Source organism: Mustela putorius, unplaced genomic scaffold (genome assembly GCF_011764305.1).
Source record: "Mustela putorius furo isolate JIRA1106 unplaced genomic scaffold, ASM1176430v1.1 tig00000842_pilon_pilon_pilon, whole genome shotgun sequence".
NCBI lineage: Eukaryota > Metazoa > Chordata > Mammalia > Carnivora > Mustelidae > Mustela > Mustela putorius.
This window is the reverse complement of record NW_025421493.1, coordinates 2381550-2402831: the sequence shown is the minus strand read 5'-3', so window position 1 is coordinate 2402831 and position 21282 is coordinate 2381550. Positions and strand designations below refer to the sequence as shown.

At 40.1% G+C, this 21282-nt stretch overlaps 1 protein-coding gene across 5 annotated transcripts in view; it reads left to right on the top strand.

Annotated features, from left to right (window-relative positions):
• Positions 1–20927, top strand: part of TRMT2B (tRNA methyltransferase 2 homolog B) — a 54124-nt gene extending 33197 nt beyond the window's left edge. For 3 of the 5 annotated variants that reach the window (XM_045085300.1, XM_004777161.3, XM_004777162.3), the window contains 7 exons: positions 5103–5249; positions 7869–7963; positions 8479–8693; positions 9064–9165; positions 9964–10080; positions 10527–10626; positions 20299–20927. In XM_045085300.1, the coding sequence (XP_044941235.1) occupies positions 5103–5249; positions 7869–7963; positions 8479–8693; positions 9064–9165; positions 9964–10080; positions 10527–10626; positions 20299–20425 (903 nt within the window). In that variant the 3' untranslated portion in view covers positions 20426–20927. Of the gene's footprint in view, positions 1–5102; positions 5250–7868; positions 7964–8478; positions 8694–9063; positions 9166–9963; positions 10091–10526; positions 10627–20298 lie in introns of all 5 variants that reach the window. The other 2 variants (XM_045085301.1, XM_045085302.1) reach the window with 2 other exon arrangements.
• The last annotated feature ends 355 nt before the right edge of the window (positions 20928–21282 follow it).

Below are 21282 nucleotides of genomic sequence, written 5' to 3'. Positions count from 1 at the left end.
TTTCTATGAGGATTATTCTGTTATTTTAACCAGAAGTCCCTCTCATTCTTTATTCCTTGGGATTGCCATACAGGAATTGGAGTTTCAGTCTCCATTTTATAAATGAAGAAACCAAGGTCTCAGTTCATACAGTGGCGGAGTTGTATTTCCCATCTATTTACCATTATCTTTTAGGTCAGATTCAGTTTTTCAATTTCCCATCCTTCCAGGACCCCAGTGACCTTTGAATCTTGCTTCCAGAAAGCATTGCTTTCTAACCAGCCAGTAACAAACAGATGAACCAGTCTTTTTTCAAGTCACCAACCTCAAAATTTGAAAAATATGTTCAGTGTAGTTAAGCGTGTCCTCTATTGCATGTATGTGACAGCATAGCAAAAGTGATTAAGTGCAGCCTTAATTGATTTTACCCTCTCAGGCAGCATTATTTTTTTGGTATAACTCCTCCTTCCATGTATCACTTGGGCTATATTTGAAAATACAGTGGAACTAGAACACATGTGTCTTGTTGTGATAGCAACTGGCTTGTGTTTGAAAAAGTTTAGCTTTAAGGATTTTTGCTCTCCCGACCACTAAATCAGGATTGCCTCTGACTTGTACTCACAAGGAGGAAATGAAGCATCCAGATAAGCCGTGGTGTAGTTGGTACCTGGTTATCTGACGGAATATAGAAATGATGGGTTTCTATCAGGTAGTTATAAGTAAGAGTGGAATCATGGCAACCTAGTGCTATATTAGGAATTGCTTCCAGGAAGAATTCACAGAAATAGAAGATTATTGTGATTCATACTCTATATAGAATAAATTGAGACTCTCCATAGAAACACCTTTCCTGTTCATTCAGTCATACTTTCTTTGAATAACAATTATTGAGCACCTACTGTGTGCCACACTAAGGCTACAGCTCTAAGCCTTCATGGAACTTAGTGTTTGGAATACAATGGGTAATATTCCTCTGTAAGGTCGCAGGGCAGGGATCACGTTTCTTACACCACTGTATTAGTTTGGTAGAGCTGCCATAACGAAATACCACAGACTTGGCAGCTTAAACAACAGAAATTTATTTCCTCAAAGTCTGGAGGCTGGAAGTCTAAGATTAGGGTGTCAGCAGGTTTGGATCCTTCTGGGCTTCTTGCCTTGCCCTGCACATGGCCACTTTCTCACTATGTCTCTACACACAGTCTTTTTTCTCTGTTTACACCTGCATACCTGGTGACTTTGTGTCCAAATTTCCTCTTCCTGTAAGGACAACAGTCAGATTAGATTAGGGTCCATCTGAACTACCTCTTTTTTTTTTAAGCAGGGGGAGTGGGAGAGGGAGAAGCAGGCTTCCCACTGAGCAGGGAGCCCGATGCAGGGCTCGATCCCAGGACCCGAGATCATGACCCGAGTCGAAGGCAGACACTCAATGACTGAGCCACCCAGGCACCCCCTAACTACCTCTTTTTAACTTAATCACCTCTTTAAAGGCCCTATTTCTAAACATAATCACATTCTGAGGTGTTGGAGATTAGGACTTCCTACATATGAATTTTAGGGGGACACAATTCAGCCTATAACTCTCTATCCTTTGGACCCTCCAAATTTATGCTCTTCTTATATGCAAAAGACCTTCACCCCTTCCCAACAGCTCCTAATTTTTTAAGCTCTACACCCAACATAGGGCTTGAACTCATGACCCCAAGATTAAGAGTCATGTGCCAGGCTAACAGTCCCAGATTTTTTATTTTTTTAATTTTTTAAATTAACATATAATGTATTTATTTGCCCCAGGGCTACAGGTCTGTGAATCATCAGTCTTACACATTTTGCAGCACTCACTATAGCAATACCTTCCCCAATGTCCATAACCCAGCCACTGTATCCCTACCCCCACCCCCTAGCAACTCTCAGTTTGTTTTGTGAGATTAAGAGTATCTTATGGTTTGTCTCTCGATCCCATTTTGTTTCATTTTTTCTTTCCCTACCCCCCACAACCCTCCCTCAAATTCCTCATATCAGAGAGATCATATGATAATTGTCTTTCTCTGATTGACTTATTTCGCTCACCATAATACACTCTAGTTCCATCCACATTGTTGCAAATGGCAAGATTTCATTTCTTTTGATCAGCCCCAGATTTTTTTAAAGACTCTATTTATTTATTTGACAGACATAGATCACAAGTAGGCCGGCCGAGAGGCAGGCAGAGAGAGAGGGGAGGGGAAGAAGCAGGCTCTCTGCTGAGCAGAGAGCCCAATGCAGGGCTCAATCCCAGGACCCTGGAATCATGACCTGAGCCATCCAGGCACCCCCAGCCCCAGATTTTTAACCCATTACAACATCAACCCTCAATCCCAAGCCTTATCTGAATATCATCTAAATCAAATGTGGATGAGACTCAAGGTATAATTCATCCTAAGGCAAAAACCTTCAAGGGCACTTGGGTGGCTCATTCGGTTAAGTGTCTGCCTTCGGCTCAGGTCATGATCTCAGGGTCCTGGGACTGAGCCCCTCGTTGGGCTGTCTGCTCAGTGGGGAGCCTGCTTCTTCTCTGTCTGCCCTGCCCACTGTTCATGCTCTCTCTTTCGCTCTCTCTCTCTCTCTCTGAAATAAATAAAATCTTTAAAAATCTTTTCAGCTGTGAACATGTTAAACCATACAAGTTATCAGCTTCCAAAATACAAAGGTAGGATAGACAAGAGGGTGGTCATTCCCATTCCAAAAGGGAGAAATTGGAAAGATGAGAGATATTATAGGTTCCAAGCAAGTTTGAAATCTAGCAGTGCAAATTCCTTTAGATTTTAAGGCTCAATTAGAATTTTTGGCTTGATGCTTTGTCCTTTGGTCTACTGGTGCGTTGATGTGTCAGGCTGATGCTTCAGGCCCTGGACATTGGCAGTCTGGCCCACTGAAAGTGAGGATACAGCCTTGCTGTCCTGGGGCCTGTCCCCTCTGGGCACAGCATCAGCCTCAGCCCTCCTGATCTCTGAATTGCCTTGGGGGTCATTCTTTTTTCTTGAGTGATAACACCTGTTGGCAGTCAGATAGGTCTATTGTCCTGTCTAGTGGAATCCCAGAAGTCTGATAGCCTTCCTTCATTATATCTTATGCCTGTCCTCATTATACCTTATGTCTGCTTTAGTCTAAGCTAGCAGTTTCTGTTGGTCAGACTTCTCTGTATTCTTGGGTTCTGCTGAGATGGCTGATTGGATCCATGAGTCACACCTGTAATGTCTTTATCAAAAGGCTGTCCAGCCTTAAAAAAAAAAAAAAAAAGATTGTCCAGCCTTAACCTCAGTTTTGCCTGCGGAACAGGCTTCATATTATATGGATAAGCTGAGATTTTTCCAAATCTTCAAGTTCTGGTTCATTTTTGCTTAATAATTATTTCTTCTTTTTCTTCTTCTTCTTCTTCTTCTTCTCCTTCTCCTTTCTCCTTTCTCCTTCTTCTCCTTCACCTCCTTCTTTTTCTTCTTCTTCTTCTTCTCCTTCTCCTCCTCCTCCTTCTCCTTCTCCTTTCTCCTTCTTCTCCTTCACCACCTCCTCCTCCTCCTCCTCCTCCTCCTTCTTCTTCTTCTCCTTCTCCTTTCTCCTTCTTCTCCTTCTCCTTCACCTCCTTCACCTCCTCTTCCTCCTGCTTCTTCTTCTTCTCCTTCTCCTTCTTCTCCTTCTTCTCCTTCACCTCCTTCACCTCCTTCTTCTTCTTCTCCTTCTTCTTCAGAAGCAGGCTCCCTGCTGGACAAGGAGCCTGATGCGGGACTCCATCCCAGGACCCTGGGATCATGACCTGAGCTGAAGACAGCGACTTAACCAACTGAGCCAACCAGGCGTCCCTTAATAATTCCTTCTTCAGGGGCACCTGGGTGGCTCAGTGGGTTAAGCCTCTGCCTTCAGCTCAGGTCATGATCTCAGGGTCCTGGGATTGAGCCCCACATCAGGCTCTCTACTCAGCGGGGAGCCTGCTTCCCCCTCTCTCTCTGCCTGCCTCTCTGCCTACTTGTGATTTCTGTCTATCAAATAAATAAATAAATAAATAAATAAAAATCTTTTTTTTTTAAAGATTTTATTTATTTGCCAGAGATAGAGAGAGAGAGTACACACAAGCAGGCAGAGAGGCAGGCAGAGGCAGCGAGAGAAGCAGGCTCCCCGCCAAGCAAGGAGCCCGATGTGGGACTCGATCCCAGGACCTTGGAATCATGACCTGAGCCGAAGGCAGCGGCTTAACCAACTGAGCCACCCAGGCGTCCCAATAAAAATCTTTTAAAAAAATTCCTTCTTCAATGTATTTTTCTCCTCTCTATACATTTTGCTATGAGCAGTAAGCAGAAACCGGGCCACACCGTCAACACTGCTTAGAAATCTCCTTAGCTAAATATCCATGTTCAGCACTTAGAATTATTACCTTCCACCCAACACTAGGACACCATTCGTCCAAGTTCTTTTTCACTTTATAACAATCAACTTTGGTCAAGTTTCCAATAGCATGCTTGTCATTTCTTCCTGAGATCTCACCAGATTACCTCTAATATCTATATTCCTACCCATAGTCTCTTCAAGACAATCTAGGCTTTTTCCAGCATGCACCTCAAAAGGCTTCCAGCCTTTACCCATTCCCAGTTTCAAAGCCACTTCCATAGGTTTAGATATTTTTTACAATAGCATGCCACTTCTTGGTACCAAAATGTGTATCAGTCTGCCAGGTACATAACAAAGGACCACAGACTGTGTGGCTTAACCAACAGAAAGGTATTTTCTCACAGTTCTGAAGGCTAGAAGTCCTAGATAGAAGTTTCTTCTGAGGCCTGCCTCCTGGCTTGTAGGTGGCCATCTTCTGTGATTTCACATGATCTTTCATCTCTTTGGGCATCCCTGGTGTCTCTGTGTATGTCCCAATTTTCTCTTTCTTAAAAGGACACCGGTCAGTTGTATTAGGGCCTCATTTTAATTTAAGCACCTCTTTAAAGACCTTATCTCCAAATATGGTCATGTTCTGAGATACAGTGGGTAAGGCTTCAACATACACATGGGCTGGTTGCATTTAGCCTATAATAATCACTCAGCAGGAATAATCAGCTGTGAAACTTGTTAGATTTGTCTGTGTAACAATACTGTTTTCTTCCTAGTATTATGAAGTATTCCTTCGGCAGTCCCCATTGGAACCCTGCCTTCTGTTTCATGAAGGTGGGTACTGGCGTGAGCTCATAGTGCGCACCAATAGCCAAGGGCACACAATGGCCATCATCACTTTCCATCCCCAGGAATTAAAACAGGTGAGACTCACAGAATGGTAAGGGGCAGCTTATTTACACTATCCTACAGTTGGTTTGGGAAGTTTCAGGTCAGACAGCAGAAACTACACATCCACAGACTATATGTGTGGGTTGGGAAGAGGAGTAGTGAGTGAGGAGGAGCAGATAGCGAGGATACTCTTTAATGGCACTGCTGGCATAATGAAACCACAGACTGAGGTGAGGTTACCAAGTTAATTATCAGGTAAGGACTCCCAAGTATTTTCAAAAGAACTTTGCAAGTGGAAGTTGGTAGGTATTCTACTGACTCTAAAAGCCAATTAAAGAGAGGAGAATATAGTCAGAATTTCATAACTCAAATAATACTTTACATTTGTAATTCACTTAGGGCTTTCAAACATTCCTATGTTAAAGTATTCCTATACTTAATGTGATCATCTCAACCCATTTGTAAAGTAGGCAAGAGAAGGAAAAGTATTGTCATCCTCATTTAGATGAGCAAATGGAGGCATAGAAGTACCCAAGTTTGGGGCACCTGGGTGGCTCAGTCCATTAAGCATCTGCCTTTGGCTCAGGTCAAGCCCCATGTGGGGCTCCCTGCTCAGCAGGGAGCCTTTTCTCCTTCTGTTTCTGCAGCATCCTCTGCTTGTGCTTTCTCTCTGTGTGTCTGTCTAATAAATGAATAAGATATTTTTAAAAAAATGAAGTACCCAAGGTTGAAGAGCCAGTGAATAGCCAAGCTGAGGCATAAACCCACGTCATTGATTTCTGACCTTTTTTTTTTTTTGTAATTAAAAAAATTGAGTATAGTTGACACCATCCCTGGCCTTTTATTTTTATGCATATTTTTATGCATATGCAAATATGCATATTTGTTTAAACAGAACTGTTAATATCAAAGTAGATTCTAAGGCAGCAGGTATTACTAGAGATAAAAAAAAGAAGACTAGAAGGTTCAATTTAAAAGGAAAATAAAACAATTTAAAATTACATACACCTAATAGCTGAGAGAACTACAGGAAAATATACAATGTTAATTTAATGGGAGATTCAATAAGTACTGGTGAGATAACAATAAAATATATTAGTAAGTTTAATTTACATATGTCAAAAAAACCATTCATTCATTCATTTATTTAATTCCAGTGTAGTTAACATACAGTGTTATATTAGGTTCAGGTGTACAATACAGTGATTCGACAATTCCATACATACCACCAGTGCTCATCACAACTGTACTCCTTAATCCCCATCACCTATTTCACCTGTCCTCTTACCCACCTCCCCTGTGGTAACCATCAGATTGTTCTCTAGAGTTAAGAGTGTTTTCTTGGTTTGTCTCTCTCTCTTTTTTCCCTTTGCTCATTTGTTTTGTTTCTTAAATGCCACATATGAGTGAAATCATATGTGATTTGTCTTTCTCCTACAGATTTATTTCACTTAGCATTTATACTGTCTAGCTCCATCCATATTGTTGCAAATGGCAAGATTTCATTCTTTTTTGATGGCTGAATAGTACTCCATTGCACGCGCGCGCGCACACACACACACACACACACCCCACCTCTTCTTCATCCATTCATCCATTGACGGACACTTGGGCTGCTTCTGTAATTGGGCTATAGTAAATAATACTGCTATAAACATCAGGGTGCATGTATCCCTTTGAATTAGCATTCTTGAATTAAAAAATTGGCAGAAGACATGAATGGATGTATCTCTAAAGAAGACATACAGATGGCTAGCAGACACGTGAAAAAATGCTCAATATCACTCATCAATACAAGTGAAAACCACAATGAGATAATCACCTCATACCTGTCAGAATGACTAAAACTAAAAATACAAGAAACTATAAGTGTTGACAAGGATGTGGAGAAAAGGGTACTGCAATGTTGGTAAGAATACAAACTGGTATGGCCAGTGTGGAAAACAGTATGGACAGTGTGGAGGTTCCTCAAAAAGTTAAAAATAGAAATATCCTATGATCCAGTAATCACACTACTGGGTATTTATCCCCAAAATACAATTCATGGCCTTTTAACTCTAGAACTCCGACATAGTTTATTGTGGTATATCCTGTGTCAAGCTAATGTTTAGGCTCAAAATTTCAAATTTCAAAATTTCAAAAATTTGAAAATGTTTGGAATCCAAAGAAAGAATTTAGTTACCATGATCATTCCCTTCCATGCCCTCTTTCTTTTCTTTGAGGTGGTGTTTGGGTGGGTGGTTGAGATATTTGAAGTAGAGAGGTATAAAGGAAATTGAAAAGTTATTGCTTCTTTATAATGAGACAAAAGCTTAGTTTAGCTCCTTGTTTACAATAGGGATGACTCTCACACTTTCTTTAGAAAACTATTAAGGAGGCTTAAACTAGAGAAAGCACTATGTCTACTGTATAGGATTTGTCAAAAGCTGATAAGCAAAGCAGTGTCTCTGCCAAGATGGGAAAATATCGTTTTTTGTGGGTTTTTTTTTCTGTCATACAGAACCTTGCTTTATGTTGTGTTATTTATAATAGGACTTGAGAAATGTGCCTTCTTGTTTGACTACTGCAGAGCTAATTACTGTAGAGCTTGGAGAGAAAATTTGTCTGAGATGAGTCTTTGCTTGACTCCTCTGATTTTGTGATCTGAGCAGGAGGAGCTTGGGGTTCAGAAGGAGGCTATAAAGAAGTTTTTCACCACTGGGCCAGGAGCTGTCTGCGACTTGACATCACTTTACTTCCAGGAAAGGTAAACCTGGGGTAGCCAGACAGCAAGCAGGATGGCTTGCCATATTCTGAGTTGTGGCTTACTGAGGGGAGGGCTTCTGACTGTGGAGGAACTGGACTAACTGATCCCAGCTCTTGTACACCAGTCAGGTCCCGGAAGCCAGGCTGGATTTAGATGAGAGGGCATCTGCATATACTTCTATCCTCTGAGAGGGAATTCCTCCAGACCTCTCAGGGCCATGCCATGGAGGCTGCATCTTTGCACTGAGATGCTGCCCACCCCCCAAACCACTAGAGAGGGAACGGCCTGCTATTCCAAAATGCTTTTTAAAAAATTCTTTTCCAGGGGAGCCTGGGTGGCCCGGTTGGTTAAGCGGCTGTCTTCGGCTCAGGTTGTAGTCCCCGGGTACTGGTATCAAACCCCGCATCGGGCTCCCTGCTCAGCGGGACGTCTGCTTCTCCTTCTCCCTTTGCCCCCTGCTTGTGCTCTCCCTCTCAAATGAATAAGTAACATCTTTAAAAAGGATTCTTTTCCAGCACTGTGACACGTTGCAGCCATCAGCAGTCCCCCTATCAACTCCTGTTTGGGGAACCTCACCTATTTGAAGATCTCCTGGGCTTGAAGATCCGCATCTCTCCAGATGCCTTTTTCCAGATTAACACTGCTGGTGCAGAGGTGCTGTATAGGACAGTGGGGGAGCTGAGCAGAGTGAACTCTAACACCATTCTCCTTGATATCTGCTGTGGAACCGGCAAGTGACAGCTCAGGGCAGAATCTACATGCTGCTTAGCTTCCATCCACCCAGCAGCCAGGGCCCAGGTGGGGAGGCGATGGTGATGGTGCAGACACACCATCACTGGTTTAAAATCCTCAAATAGGGACATCGCGGGGGGGGGGGGGGGTCAGTCAGCGAAGCATCTGCCTTTGGCTCAGTTTGTGATCTCATGGTCCTGGGATCAAGTCCTGCATTGGGCTCCTTGCTTGGTGGGAAGCCTGCTTCTCCCTCTCCCTCTGTCTGCTGCTCCCCCTACTTGTGTGCTCTCTCTCTCTCTCTCTATCTCACAAATAAATAAAAGAAACAAATCCTAAAATACCCTCCTCTTATCCTCTTACTTCCTCAGGTGTGATTGGTTTGTCTCTGGCTCAGTATGCCTCCCAGATCCTTGGGATTGAGTTGGTGGAGCAGGCAGTAGAGGATGCCAGGTGGACTGCAGCCTTCAATGGTACATTGCTCACATTCTGGAGACAAAATGAAGAGCTGCAGTTGTTTCTGTGCTGTGTAAAGGATTGTGTGGGCAAGGGTATTGGCTGTATCCATGACCTGTGCAGAGGGAGGGAGGGTGGGTGTCTTGGAGTGATTAGAGTTGGGTCCTAATGGTTTTCTAAAAGAGGTCCCAATAGCTAATCTCCACCCCCCTTTTTTTCTTCTGTCCAGAAGAAGAGCCTGAGGCAATGAACAGGCCTACATGATAGGAGGAGAACTTAGCAAAACTTTGGGAACATAGAAGAGCCTTCATGACATTAGACTCATGAGGCATTATAACATAATACAGTAGATTTCAAACAACTATTAGCAACAGAACCTTTTCTTTGAACAAAATCATATGCCAAACTCTGATGTAGAAAACAGGTCTCCTTGTTTCCTCTACCCTACCTCCAGACAACCCTTGAGGCTCTGAAATTCTCTAATTTGGCAGAAAGAGCACTTGAGTAAAAGTCAAGGTTTTCCTCTTGGTATAGGTACTTACATGCTACAAGTTGCTAAGCTTTAAAATACCATGTTCTAGTATCTCAAGCTGAAAGGCCTACTAAGATACTGGAAAAGAAAGTGTGTTAGCAACAATGAGGCAGGTCCAAAGTGGGTTTTTTTCCTTGTTATTCAGAGGTGTGCCAGACCCAAAGGGAAGATGGCAGAGCCCTGGCTCCTGTACATTTCTGTAAAGCTGAAACACCCCCCCCACCCCTTCCCTCACTGTTGGGCTTGAGTTTTGAATTCTGTCATGTGGACCTCTCTTCTATAGGCATCACCAACTGTGAATTCCACACTGGTCGAGCAGAGAAGATTTTACCACAGCTACTAAAATCAAAGGAAGATGGGCAGGTCATTGCTGTGGTGAACCCAGCTCGGGCAGGACTGCGTAAGAATGGGTAGCTTTCCTGTTAACACAGCTAGTTGGGTGTTCTTATGGTGTCCACCGTCTTTAGTCCCTTACTCTCCCATACAGTGCTAAAGGGGCTCCAAGTGGGCTGGCTCTGAACCTACTTCTCTATTCCTAACCAATCCTAGGTGCTAGCCAGGTGGTAGTTTCTGATAACCCGGACCATGATAGTTTAATTACATTAATAGCGGGGCACCTGGGTGATTCCATTTGTTAAGTGTCTACCTTTGGCTCGGGTCATGATCCCAGGGTCCTGGGATGGAGCCCCATGTGGGGCTCTCTGTTTAGTGGGGAGCCTGCTTCTCCCTCTGCCCCTCCCCACCCCCACTTGTGCTCATTCTGTCGCCCTCTCTGTCTCAAATAAACAAAATCTTCAAAACAAAACAAAAATAGTTATAGTAATAGCAATGTGTTTCTTCCTTCAGACTATCAGGTGGTTCGAGCCATTCGAAACTGCAGGGCTATCCACACACTGATTTTTGTTTCCTGCAAGCCCCATGGTGAAGCCACAAGGAATATCATTGAGTGAGTCTTGACTTCTTTTTTAATTATATTTTAAAAATATTTTTAGAGATTTTATTTATGGAGAGAGAGCACGAGAAGGGGGGACAGATGGAGAGAGAGGAGAAGGAGAAGCAGACTCCCCACGAGCATGGAGCCCTATGCAGGACTTGATCCCAGGACCCTGGAATCATGACCTAAGCCTAAGACAGATGCTTAATGACTGAGCCACTCAGGCACCCCCGATTGACTTCTTTTTTAAATTATTTTTTCCTGAGAGACAGAAGGAAGTCATTATACTACATCAACAGTTAGTTGTGGGGCCAAGTCCTGAGTAAGGCAAGTAAAGCCACTTACTTTGGGTGGAAAATTTAGTGAGAGGGTGCACAAAATCTCGGTAATTAAGATATACTTATAATACATCACTTTCAAAAGTCAAAATTAGTCCCAAGAAATCCATGATGAAAAACACATTAAGATCTTTAAAAAAAAAAGCAAGATCCACTCCTGTGCTTGCTAAACCCTGTCTCACTCACCTTACTCTAATCCTGGTCCTGGTTCCAATAAAACTTTATTTTAAAAAGCAGGGAGTCTGTCTGCAGGTTTTTTCCAATTTTATTTTCTAAAATGTTGCATTAAAATATATTATTTGTTTTGATTATTGAATTTTTTGACACCCTCTTAAATTTTGCACCCAAGGTGAATGCCTCTTGCTTCACTCCAGTTCTGACCCTGGTCAATTCTTTTGAATTTTGAAAAGTTTTTTCCCTTTTCTCTGTCTCTCTCTTTCTCCCTCCCTCCCTCTCTCTCCCTTTTACATAAGCAATACAATTTGCAATATTTGAGCAACATAGGTGGATATGAAGTAGGGGTGATATACTTGGATGAAATAAGTGAGAATTAAAAGTAAATGAATTGAGGGGCACCTGGGTGGCTCAGTGGGTTACAGCCTCTGCCTTCGGCTCAGGTTATGATCTCGGGGTCCTGGGATCGAGCCCTGCATCGGGCTCTCTGCTCAGTGGGAAGCCTGCTTCCCCCTCTCTCTCTCTCTGCCTGCATCTCTGCCTACTTGTGATCTCTGTCTGTCAAATAAATAAATAAAATCTTTTAAAAAAAAAGTAAATGAATTGAGCTGTTGAGGTAGTTAAGTTTGCCGAGTTGTCAAGTCAGTGATCTAGAAAAAAGTAATAAACCTAAAGGAAACTGAAGGGAAAAATTAATGTTAGATAAAATCCAGAAATGAATGAATGAACTACCCAACAAAAAAAAGCCTGGTAGACTTGACAAATAAGCAAGAAGATGTTATTAAAAGATGAAAAATAAATTAGAAGAATTTAGAAGATTAGAAGAAGAAAATTAAAAAATATATAAATCTAATCAAGAATATAAAAGAATAAAACATAAAAATAGAAAGTTTTAAATGAGAAAAAGCAGAACTACAGCTATGAGGAAATTTTTAAAAATAATGAGAAAGTACTTTGTACATCTTGCTTACAATACATTTGAAAACCTAGGTGGGCAATTTTCTGGGAAAATGAAAATGGATACTATTAATTGCAAAGGATGTAAGTAAACCTACACAGATTGGTAACCATGGAAAAGAATTGAGAAAGTTGTCAAAGAGCTTTTACCCAAAATAAAAGCATGGCCCATGCTTTTTCACAGGCCCATGTATTTTCACAGTCTCATTTCCTTGTCTATTCTTACGTGTTTACCTCTTCCAGTTGTCCTTTACTTTAATTTTTGTTATACTATTTAAAAATGTTTTTGAGTGTATGATAAATGTGGCACCTCACACCAATGGGAAAAAAATGGACTGTTCAATAAATGGTGATGGACAACTGGGTAGTGAGGGTGAAAAAAAGTTGGATCTGTATTTCACACCTGTTACACCAGGAAAAAGCAGTCAGAAATTGAAATGTAAAAAGGAGAACCATAAATGTACCCTAGGAAATCAGAGAATTTCTTTATAATCCTGGAGTGCAGTACCCTTTCTAACTATGAACATTCAAAAGCCATATAGTGAAAGGTAGTTAAGTTTGCCAACATAAAAAAAAATAACTTCTCCCTTTGTTACACCATACACAGAAATGAATTCAAAATGGATCATAGAACTAAATGTAAGAGTTGAAACAGGAATAATCTTTTTGACCTTGGGTTAGGCAAAGCTCTCTTAGATATGACATCAAAAACCCAAGCAACAAAAATAAAAAAAAAAGAAGTATAAAAAAGAAGTAAAAAAAAAAAAACCCAAGCAACAACAGTAACAGCAAAAAATACATGTATTGGATGTGTGCGTGTATAATTGGACATCATCAAAGTTAAAAAAAAAGCTTTTGTGCTACAAAATGATAATATCAAGAAAGTGATAAGACAACTCATAGAATGAGAGGAAACATTTGCAAATCATTTTTATAATAAAGGACAGGTATCCAAAAGCCAGACACAAAGGGCCACATCTTACATGATTCCATTTATAGGAAATGTCTAGACTAGGCAGTTATCAAGAGAGAGAAAGTAGATTTGTGGTTGCCTAGGGCTGAGAGTTGGAGGGTTGCAGAGAAATGGGGATGGAGGGCTAAAGAGTGCATGATGCCTTCTTGGGTTAAGGAAAATATTCCAAAATTGATTGTTCTGGTAGATGGACAACTCTGTGAGTATACTAGAAACCACTGAACAGTATAAATGAGTGAGCTGCATGGTATGTGAATCTCAAACTGTTAAAAAAAAATCAAGAACTTCCATGATAAAAAGCACCAAAATCAAAGATGGGAGACAGTATACAAATTGGAAAAATAGTTGTAGTTTATATCATAAAGAATTTTTTCCTTAATTTATAATAAACTTTTAGAGATTGATTTTTAAAAATGACATATCTGGTAAAGGGTTGGTATCCAAAATGTATAAAGAACTTAACTGGGATGCATGGGTGGCTCGGTCAGTTGGGCAGCTGCCTTTGGCTCAGGTCATGCTCCCAGGGTCCTGGGATCAAGTCCCACATTGGGCTCCTGGCTCAGTGGGGAGCCTGCTTCTCCCTCTGCCTGCTGCTCCTCCTGCTTGTGCTTTCTCTCTCTCTCTCTGATAAATGGGTGAATAAAATCTTAAAAAAAAAGAGCTTACCAAACTCCCAAAAAACAAATAACCCAGTTAAGAAATGGGCAGAAGACATGAATAGACATTTTTCCAAAGAAGACATGCATATGGCCAACAGGCACATGAAAACATGCTCAACACCACTCATCATCAGGGAAATGCAAATCAAAACTGCACTGAGCTAATACCTCATTCCTGTCAGAATGGCTAAAATTAACAACACAAGAAACAGCAGGTGTTGGCAAGGAAGTGGGGAAAGGGAACCCTCTTATACTGTTGGTGGGAATGCAAACTGATGCAGCCACTCTGAAAAATAGTATGGAGGTTCCTCAAAAAGTTAAAAATAGAGCGATTCTGTGATCCAGCAATTTCTCTACTAGGTTTTTACCCAAAGGGTACAAAAGTAGTGATTTGAAGGGACACATGCACCCTGATGTTTATAGCAGCAATGTCCACAATAGCCAGATTTTGGAAAAAGCCCAAATGTCCATTGACCAATGAATGGATAAAGAAGATGTGGTGTGTATATATGTGTGTGAATATATACACATGGACACACACACACATGAGAATATTACTCAGCCATCCAAAAGAATGAAATCTTGCCATTTTCAATGACATGGGTGGAGCTGGAGTGTATTATGCTAACCAAAATTAGTCAGTTAGAAAAAGACAAAATACCATATGATTTCACTCATATGTGGAATTTAAGAAGTAAAACAGATGAACATGGGGGAAAAAAGAGAGGCAAACTATAAAAGAGACTCTTAATTGTGGAAGAACAAACAGGATTGCTGGAGGGGAGGTGGGCAGGGAGATGGGTTAAATGGGTGATGGGGATTAAGGAGGGCACTTGTGATGAACACTGAGTATTGAATGTGAATGATGTATTACTAAATTCTCTTGAAACTAATATTATACTATATGTTAACAAACTGGAATTTAAATAAAAGCTTGAAATAAAAAGAAAACACAAGAAAAATGAACAGAAGAAAGAATATAAATTTATGAACTATGAAAGGATGCTCAGTCTCTTTTATTATAATGGAGATGCAAATTAAATGGACCCCGAGATACCACTTTTTATATTTCAGATTGGCAGAAAGAAGTTCAAAAGTTTGATAATACACTGTTGGCAATCCTAAGAGGAAACATGAATTCTAAAAAATTACTAGTCAAAATGTAAATTGGCAGCATCTTTATGGAGGAAAATTTAGCTATATAGATTGTAAATGTGTATATATACCCCTTAAACCAGAAATTCCATTCCTGAGGCTTTTTCTTTTTTTTAATTAACATATATCATTTGCTTCAGGTGTACAGGTCTGTGAATCATCAGGCTTACACATTTGACAGCACTCACCATAGCACATACCCTCTCCAATGACCATAACCCAGCCACCCTATTCCTACCCCACCACCCCGCAGCAGCCCTCAGTTTGTTTCATGTGATTAAGAGTCTTACGGTTTGTCTCCCTGAGGCTTGTTCTTTCAAATGTACTGACACACACCTAAAATGACATAGATACAAAGTTATTTATTGCAATATTAAAGCAGCAAGCGATGAAATATCCTAAAAGTCCATCAATGTGGAACTGGTTAAAATCAACGCTCTAGCCATACAGTGCAATACTGTGCTGCTATAAAAAGGAATACAGATGTTCTGTGTACAGATCTAGAGAGATCTCTAAGGTGTGTTATTTTAAAACAGATTGACTGAGACATAATCACATATAAAATTCATCTATTTAAAGTGCATAATTCTGTGGATTTTAGTATGTTCTTGGACTTGTGTGGCCATCACCACTATTTCCAGAATATTTTCCTCACTTCAGAAAGAAACCCTGTACCTCTCACCTGTTACTTCCCATTTTTCCCCAAGCCCCAGGCTTTAGGCAACCATTAATCTACTTTACGTCTTTATGGATATTATTTCATGGCTGAATATTTCATTTTGTGGATATATCACATTTTCTTTTTTTTTAAGATTTTTTTTTTATTCAAGAGAGAAAATGAGAGGCAGAGCACTAACAGAGGGGGTGTGGGCACAGGGACAGGGAGAAGCAGACTCCCCACTGAGCAGGGAGCCCAACTCGGGGCTTGATCCCATGACCCTGAGGTCATGACCCAAGCTGAAGGCAGATGTTTAACCAACCCAGGGAGCCACCCAGGCACCCTAATATATCACATTTTATATATTCATGTGTTAATTGATGGACATTTGAGTTGTTTCTGCCTTTTACCTCTTGCGAATAAGGCTGCTACGAACATTCATATGCAATTTTTTCTGTAGATGTTTGCTTTCATTTCTCTTGGATGCATACCTAGGAGTGGAATTGCTAGGTCATGTTGTAACTCTATGTTAACCTTTTGAGGAACTGCCAGACTCTTTTCCAAAGAGCTGTCCCACTTTACATTTCCACCAGCAGCCTGTTAGGCTTCCGGTTTGTCCACATCCTCACCAACTCTTGTCAGTGTCTGTCTTTTATATTCATTCTAATGGATAAAAAGTGGTATGTCCTTGTGGTTTTCGTTTCCACTTCTCCAGTGGCTAATGATGTTGAGCATTTTTTCATGTGCTTGTCATCCATTTGTAAATCTCCTTTGGAGAAATGTCTATTCAGATTCTTTGCCCATTTTTAAACTGGATTGTCTCTTTATTATTGAGTTTTAAGATTTCTTAATATATTCTAGATACTACTCCCTTATCGGATACATGATTTGCCAAAATTGTTTCCCATTCTGTGGGTTCTCTGTTCACTTTCTCGGTGATGTCCTTTGAAGCATAAGAGTATTAATTTCCTTCTTTTTAAGATTTTATTTAATTATTTGAGAGAGATTGCACAGAGGGAGAGTGAGAGGAAGAAGCAGACTTACTGAGCAGAGTGCCTGATGCGGGGATTGATCCCAGGACCATAAACTGAGCTGAAAGCAGATTCTTAGCCAACTGATCCACCCAGGCACCCCAAGAATACTAATTCTCAGTATGTCCAGACTGTTTTTTTTTTTTTTGTAGCTTTTGATTTTGGTTCTAAGGTCTGTTACTAAGTGGAAATAGTAAGGTGTGCAGAATTGTTTATATAATTGTAAACTGTCTTTGTAAAAAAATACAAAAGACTAGGAGAATATGGATTTATATTTGTATCGGCATAGAGAAACTGGTAATTTATATAAGAAACTGATAATAGTAGCTATCCATGGAGAGAGAGAACTGTGAAGATGGGTGTCCTAGCTGGGAAGGAGACTTCACTGAATACCTATTATTTCATTTTTTAATATAATGAAAATATTTATTATACAAGACAATAAATTCAAAAATGTAATGATTTAGAGTAAAGCTAGCATTCTGCTAACATAGTGAGTAAAACAATAAACATGACCTCAAAAAGGTAAGAAAAATTTATCTTGAAAAGACAGTATATGGGGCGCCTGAGTGGCTTAGTCACTGGGCATCTGCCTTCAGCTCAGGTCATGGTCCCAGGATCCTGGGATCGAGCCCCTCATTGGGCTCCCTGCTCAGTAGGAAGCCTGCTTCTCCCTCTTACCCTCCCCCTGCTTGTGTTCCCTCTCTTGCTGTCTCTCTCTCTCTCTCTCTTTCTCTGTGTCAAATAAATAAATAAATAAAATATTTGTTTAAAAAAAGACAGTATGTGCATATGGTAGAAAAATTCAAATAATACAAGAATATACAGTGAGTAATGGCTCTCTTTCTTACTCCTGACCCCTAATCCTTCAGATGTCACTACTCTTAGGTTTCTTGTGTAGCCTGTCAGAGAGATTGTGTGACTATACAAGTTTGTGTGTGTGTATGTGTGTCTGTACACATATGTGTATGTATACATACCATCCTTCTCTTTTTTTTAACAAATAGAAACAGACTAAAACACTATTCTGCACTATGCTTTTCTTTTTTTATTATTATTTTATTTTATTTATTTTGACTTATTATCGATCCCAGGACCCTGGGATCATGACCTGAGCGTAAGGCAGATGCTTAGCCGACTGAGCCACTCAGGCACGCCTGCACCATGCTTTTCACTTTTTTTCACTAACATTAGATTTTTGAGATTGTTCTACAATGATGTAGAATCTACATCAATACTTACAGGTCTACTTAATTTTTTAAATAGGCTATGTAATTTTAACTTACCTAAATATGTCATTTAACTAGTCCTTTGCTTATGAATTTTGAGATTGTTTCTATTCTGTTGTTACCACAATGTTACAATGAATATCCTTGTGTACATAATATGCAGTATGTAGGTATTATAAGTGATGAGTACGTGTATGTGATAATATGTATAGTTGATAAATTCCTGTTGTGGAGTTGCTAAGTTAAAGGATATTTACTTTGGGGCACCTGGGTGGCTCAGTGGGTTAAAGCCTCTGCCTTTGGTTCAGGTCATGATCCCAGGGTCCTGGGATTGAGCCCCACATCGGGCTCTCTGCTAGGCAGGGAGTCTGCTTCCCTTCCTCTCTCTCTGCCTCTCTCTCTGCCTACTTGTGATCTCTCTCTCTCTGTCAAATAAATAAATAAAATCTTTAAAAAAAGGATATTTACTTTAAACATTTTCAGCTGTTTTCTAAGAAAGCTCTAGAATCAACTTATCAAAACTATCCTTTTGGGATTGTAATTGGAAGTACATTGAACTTATTAATTTAGGGAGAATTGAAATCTTTACAGTATTTTTTCTGTCCAAGTATATGGTATGTCTCTTCAATTACTCTAGTCTTTTTTTTTTTAAGATTTTATTTATTTATTTGACAGACAGAGATCACAAGTAAGCAGAGAAGCAGGCAGAGAGAGGGGAGGAAGCAGGCTCCCTGCTGAGCAGAGAGCCCGATGCGGGGCTCCATCCCAGGACTCTGGGATCATGACTGGAGCTGAAGGTAGAGGCTTTAACCCACTGAGCCACCCAGGCACCCTGAATTACTCCAGTCTTACATAATTCTCTAAAGCTATATCTGTATCTATATCTGTATCTATATATCTTTATTTAGATAGATAAAGCTTTTTCTAATTTTTTCCAATATAGGTCTTTTCTTCTTAAGGTTAATATAAGATATTGTAAAGTTTTTATTGCTATTATGAATGGGATCTTTTTCATTACTTTTTCTAAGTGGTTATTGCCAACTTTGTGTCCAGCTTCCTCATTCTTTTATTCATTTTATTTGTTTTCTAGTTGATCATCTTGCTTGGTAGCTGGCCATGTGACCACCATCCCAAAACCAGTTCTGTCTCTCTCCTTCCAATACATTTTTTCTTATTACATTGGATAAGAAAATGTTGCATTTTAGGGACACCTGGGTGGCTCAGCTGGTTAAGGGTTGGCCTTTGGCTCAGGTCATCATCTCAGGGTCCTGGGATCAAGCTCCACATTGGGCTCTCTCTCAAATAAATAAGGAAAACCTTTAAAAAAATTTTTAAAGAACATGTTCCATTATAGAAGGAATAGTGAATATCTTGCCTTATTCTGATTTCAGTGGGACAGTGCTATTTAAACTGTTGAGAGTCACCCAGGGAAACAAGAACTCTTCTCTTTTGTTGGTTTGAGAATAAATTGCTACAACCTTTATTTAGAACAGTTTAGTGGTATATATGTTAGGGCCTTACAAACATATAGGCCCTTCAACTCAGCAGTTCTACTAAACAACTAAAAATGTATGCAAAGATGTAACTATTAAGGATACTCATGGAGGGACTTTTTGAAATAGCAAAGTGTTAGAAACAGCTTAAATTTCCAGTAGCTAGGGATTAGGCAGATAAACTATGATTAACACATTTAATGGAATACCATATAGCCAATAAATATGAGGTAACCTGACATGTAGTGGAAAGATGGACATGATCTATGATGAACTGAAGAAACTAGTTGTAAAGCATTATGTACAATATGTACAGTGTGACTCCATTTTAAGAAACCAATTTAAATATACATATTTAGAAAGATACATCCTGAGAAGTCAGCAGTGGTTCTTGGTGAGTTTATAGGTGAATTTTTGTGCTTATTTTTACTTGACTATCTTTGAGATAAGTGAAAAGAGTAATCTGCTTTGAAACATTTCAGTAGAATAATTTAATCAAGTAATATCTGTTAATTACCTTTCATATACAAATTATACAGAAGCATATATGACTTAGACAGCTTGCTCCATTCACTACTGAACTCTGTATCACAAACTGGGAACACAGAGATGAATAATAAGCAGTTATTGCCTTGTTTCCACCCTTGAAAAGGTTATAGTCCACTGAAGAAGAAGGTTTAAAAAAAAACCCAGGTTAGTTACACTAAATATGATAAATGCTATTATTGAGAGAAACATAAGGGACTGTCAGAATACAGGGAAGGGCTTAAGTTTCTTTTTAAAGATTTTATTTATTTGATGGGGGGTGGCAGGGAGAGAGCACACAAGCAGGGAGAGAAGCAGGCAGCCTGATGTGGGGCTCCATCCCAGGACCCTGGGATTATGACCTGAGCTGAAGATAGACACCTAACCAACTGAGCCACCCAGGTGCCCCGGAACGGCTTAATTTTTAAGAAGTTGTGTTCCTATAGGTTCTCCTTGGTATTGAGAAACTGATATTATGCTCTGTTTCTCTAGGCTGTGCTGTCCTCCAGACTTGGCTAAGAAGCTTCTTGGTGAGCCTTTTGTCCTGAGAAAAGCTGTGCCTGTGGATCTGTTCCCCCACACCCCACACTGTGAGCTGGTGCTCCTCTTCACTCGATAAGCAGCCTCCTGCGGGACTGCAGGCTGTTAAGGCTGAAGTTTCAGTTCCTTCCGGGTTTGGCATCTTGCTACATTGTAGATCCTCAGAGCATTATTGGAGAAACCAGCCTTTGGATCGAACTCAGGACCCCGAGACCATGACCCGAGGCAAAGGCAGAGGCCTAATCATTGAACCACCCAGGTACCCCAAAATCTAGCTTAAAAAAAAAAAGCAGAGTAAGCTATAATGTGATTGTGGGGTGACTGCATGATCTCAGAGCTTCATTCCTTTGGGTTTTCTAGGCTTTAAAGTTCTAGAATACCCTTTAAAAATGGTAGGAACAATAGCACCAATCAGCTCTCAACTGTGGAAGGAGAATTGGTTATAGTAGAGACACTGGGAAAGAAGATCTTCAAAGAAGAGACTGAATACCTATAATTGTGCTATGTAGTGTGAACACAGAAAGCTCCAGAATCCCCTAATGATCCAGTATATACTATAATAAACTGGATATGGAAACTGACATTCTCTGGTCCATAATTTCTTCAGCTCTAGAGTTGTCCTTGGTTACTTCCCCAACAATTTAGATTATGTTTTGAATCTTTTAATAGCCTAAGGACATGTACAAAAATCTGATTTACAAAATGATATTGGGTCAACTAGTATTTTTCTCAATCCTAAACACTTCTGGAGAAGGCTCCTTCTCAAAAAAAAAATGTGGCTATTAAGGCTACTATATACATATCCATTTTAAAAAAATGCTAGAAGGAAATAAAGTGATTTAAAAAAAGTGTTGACTTATGGAAGTCAGATGTTTTATTTTCATTGCCTGATTTTTCATTTTATGTAATGGGACAACGACTTTTATCTTCTCCTTT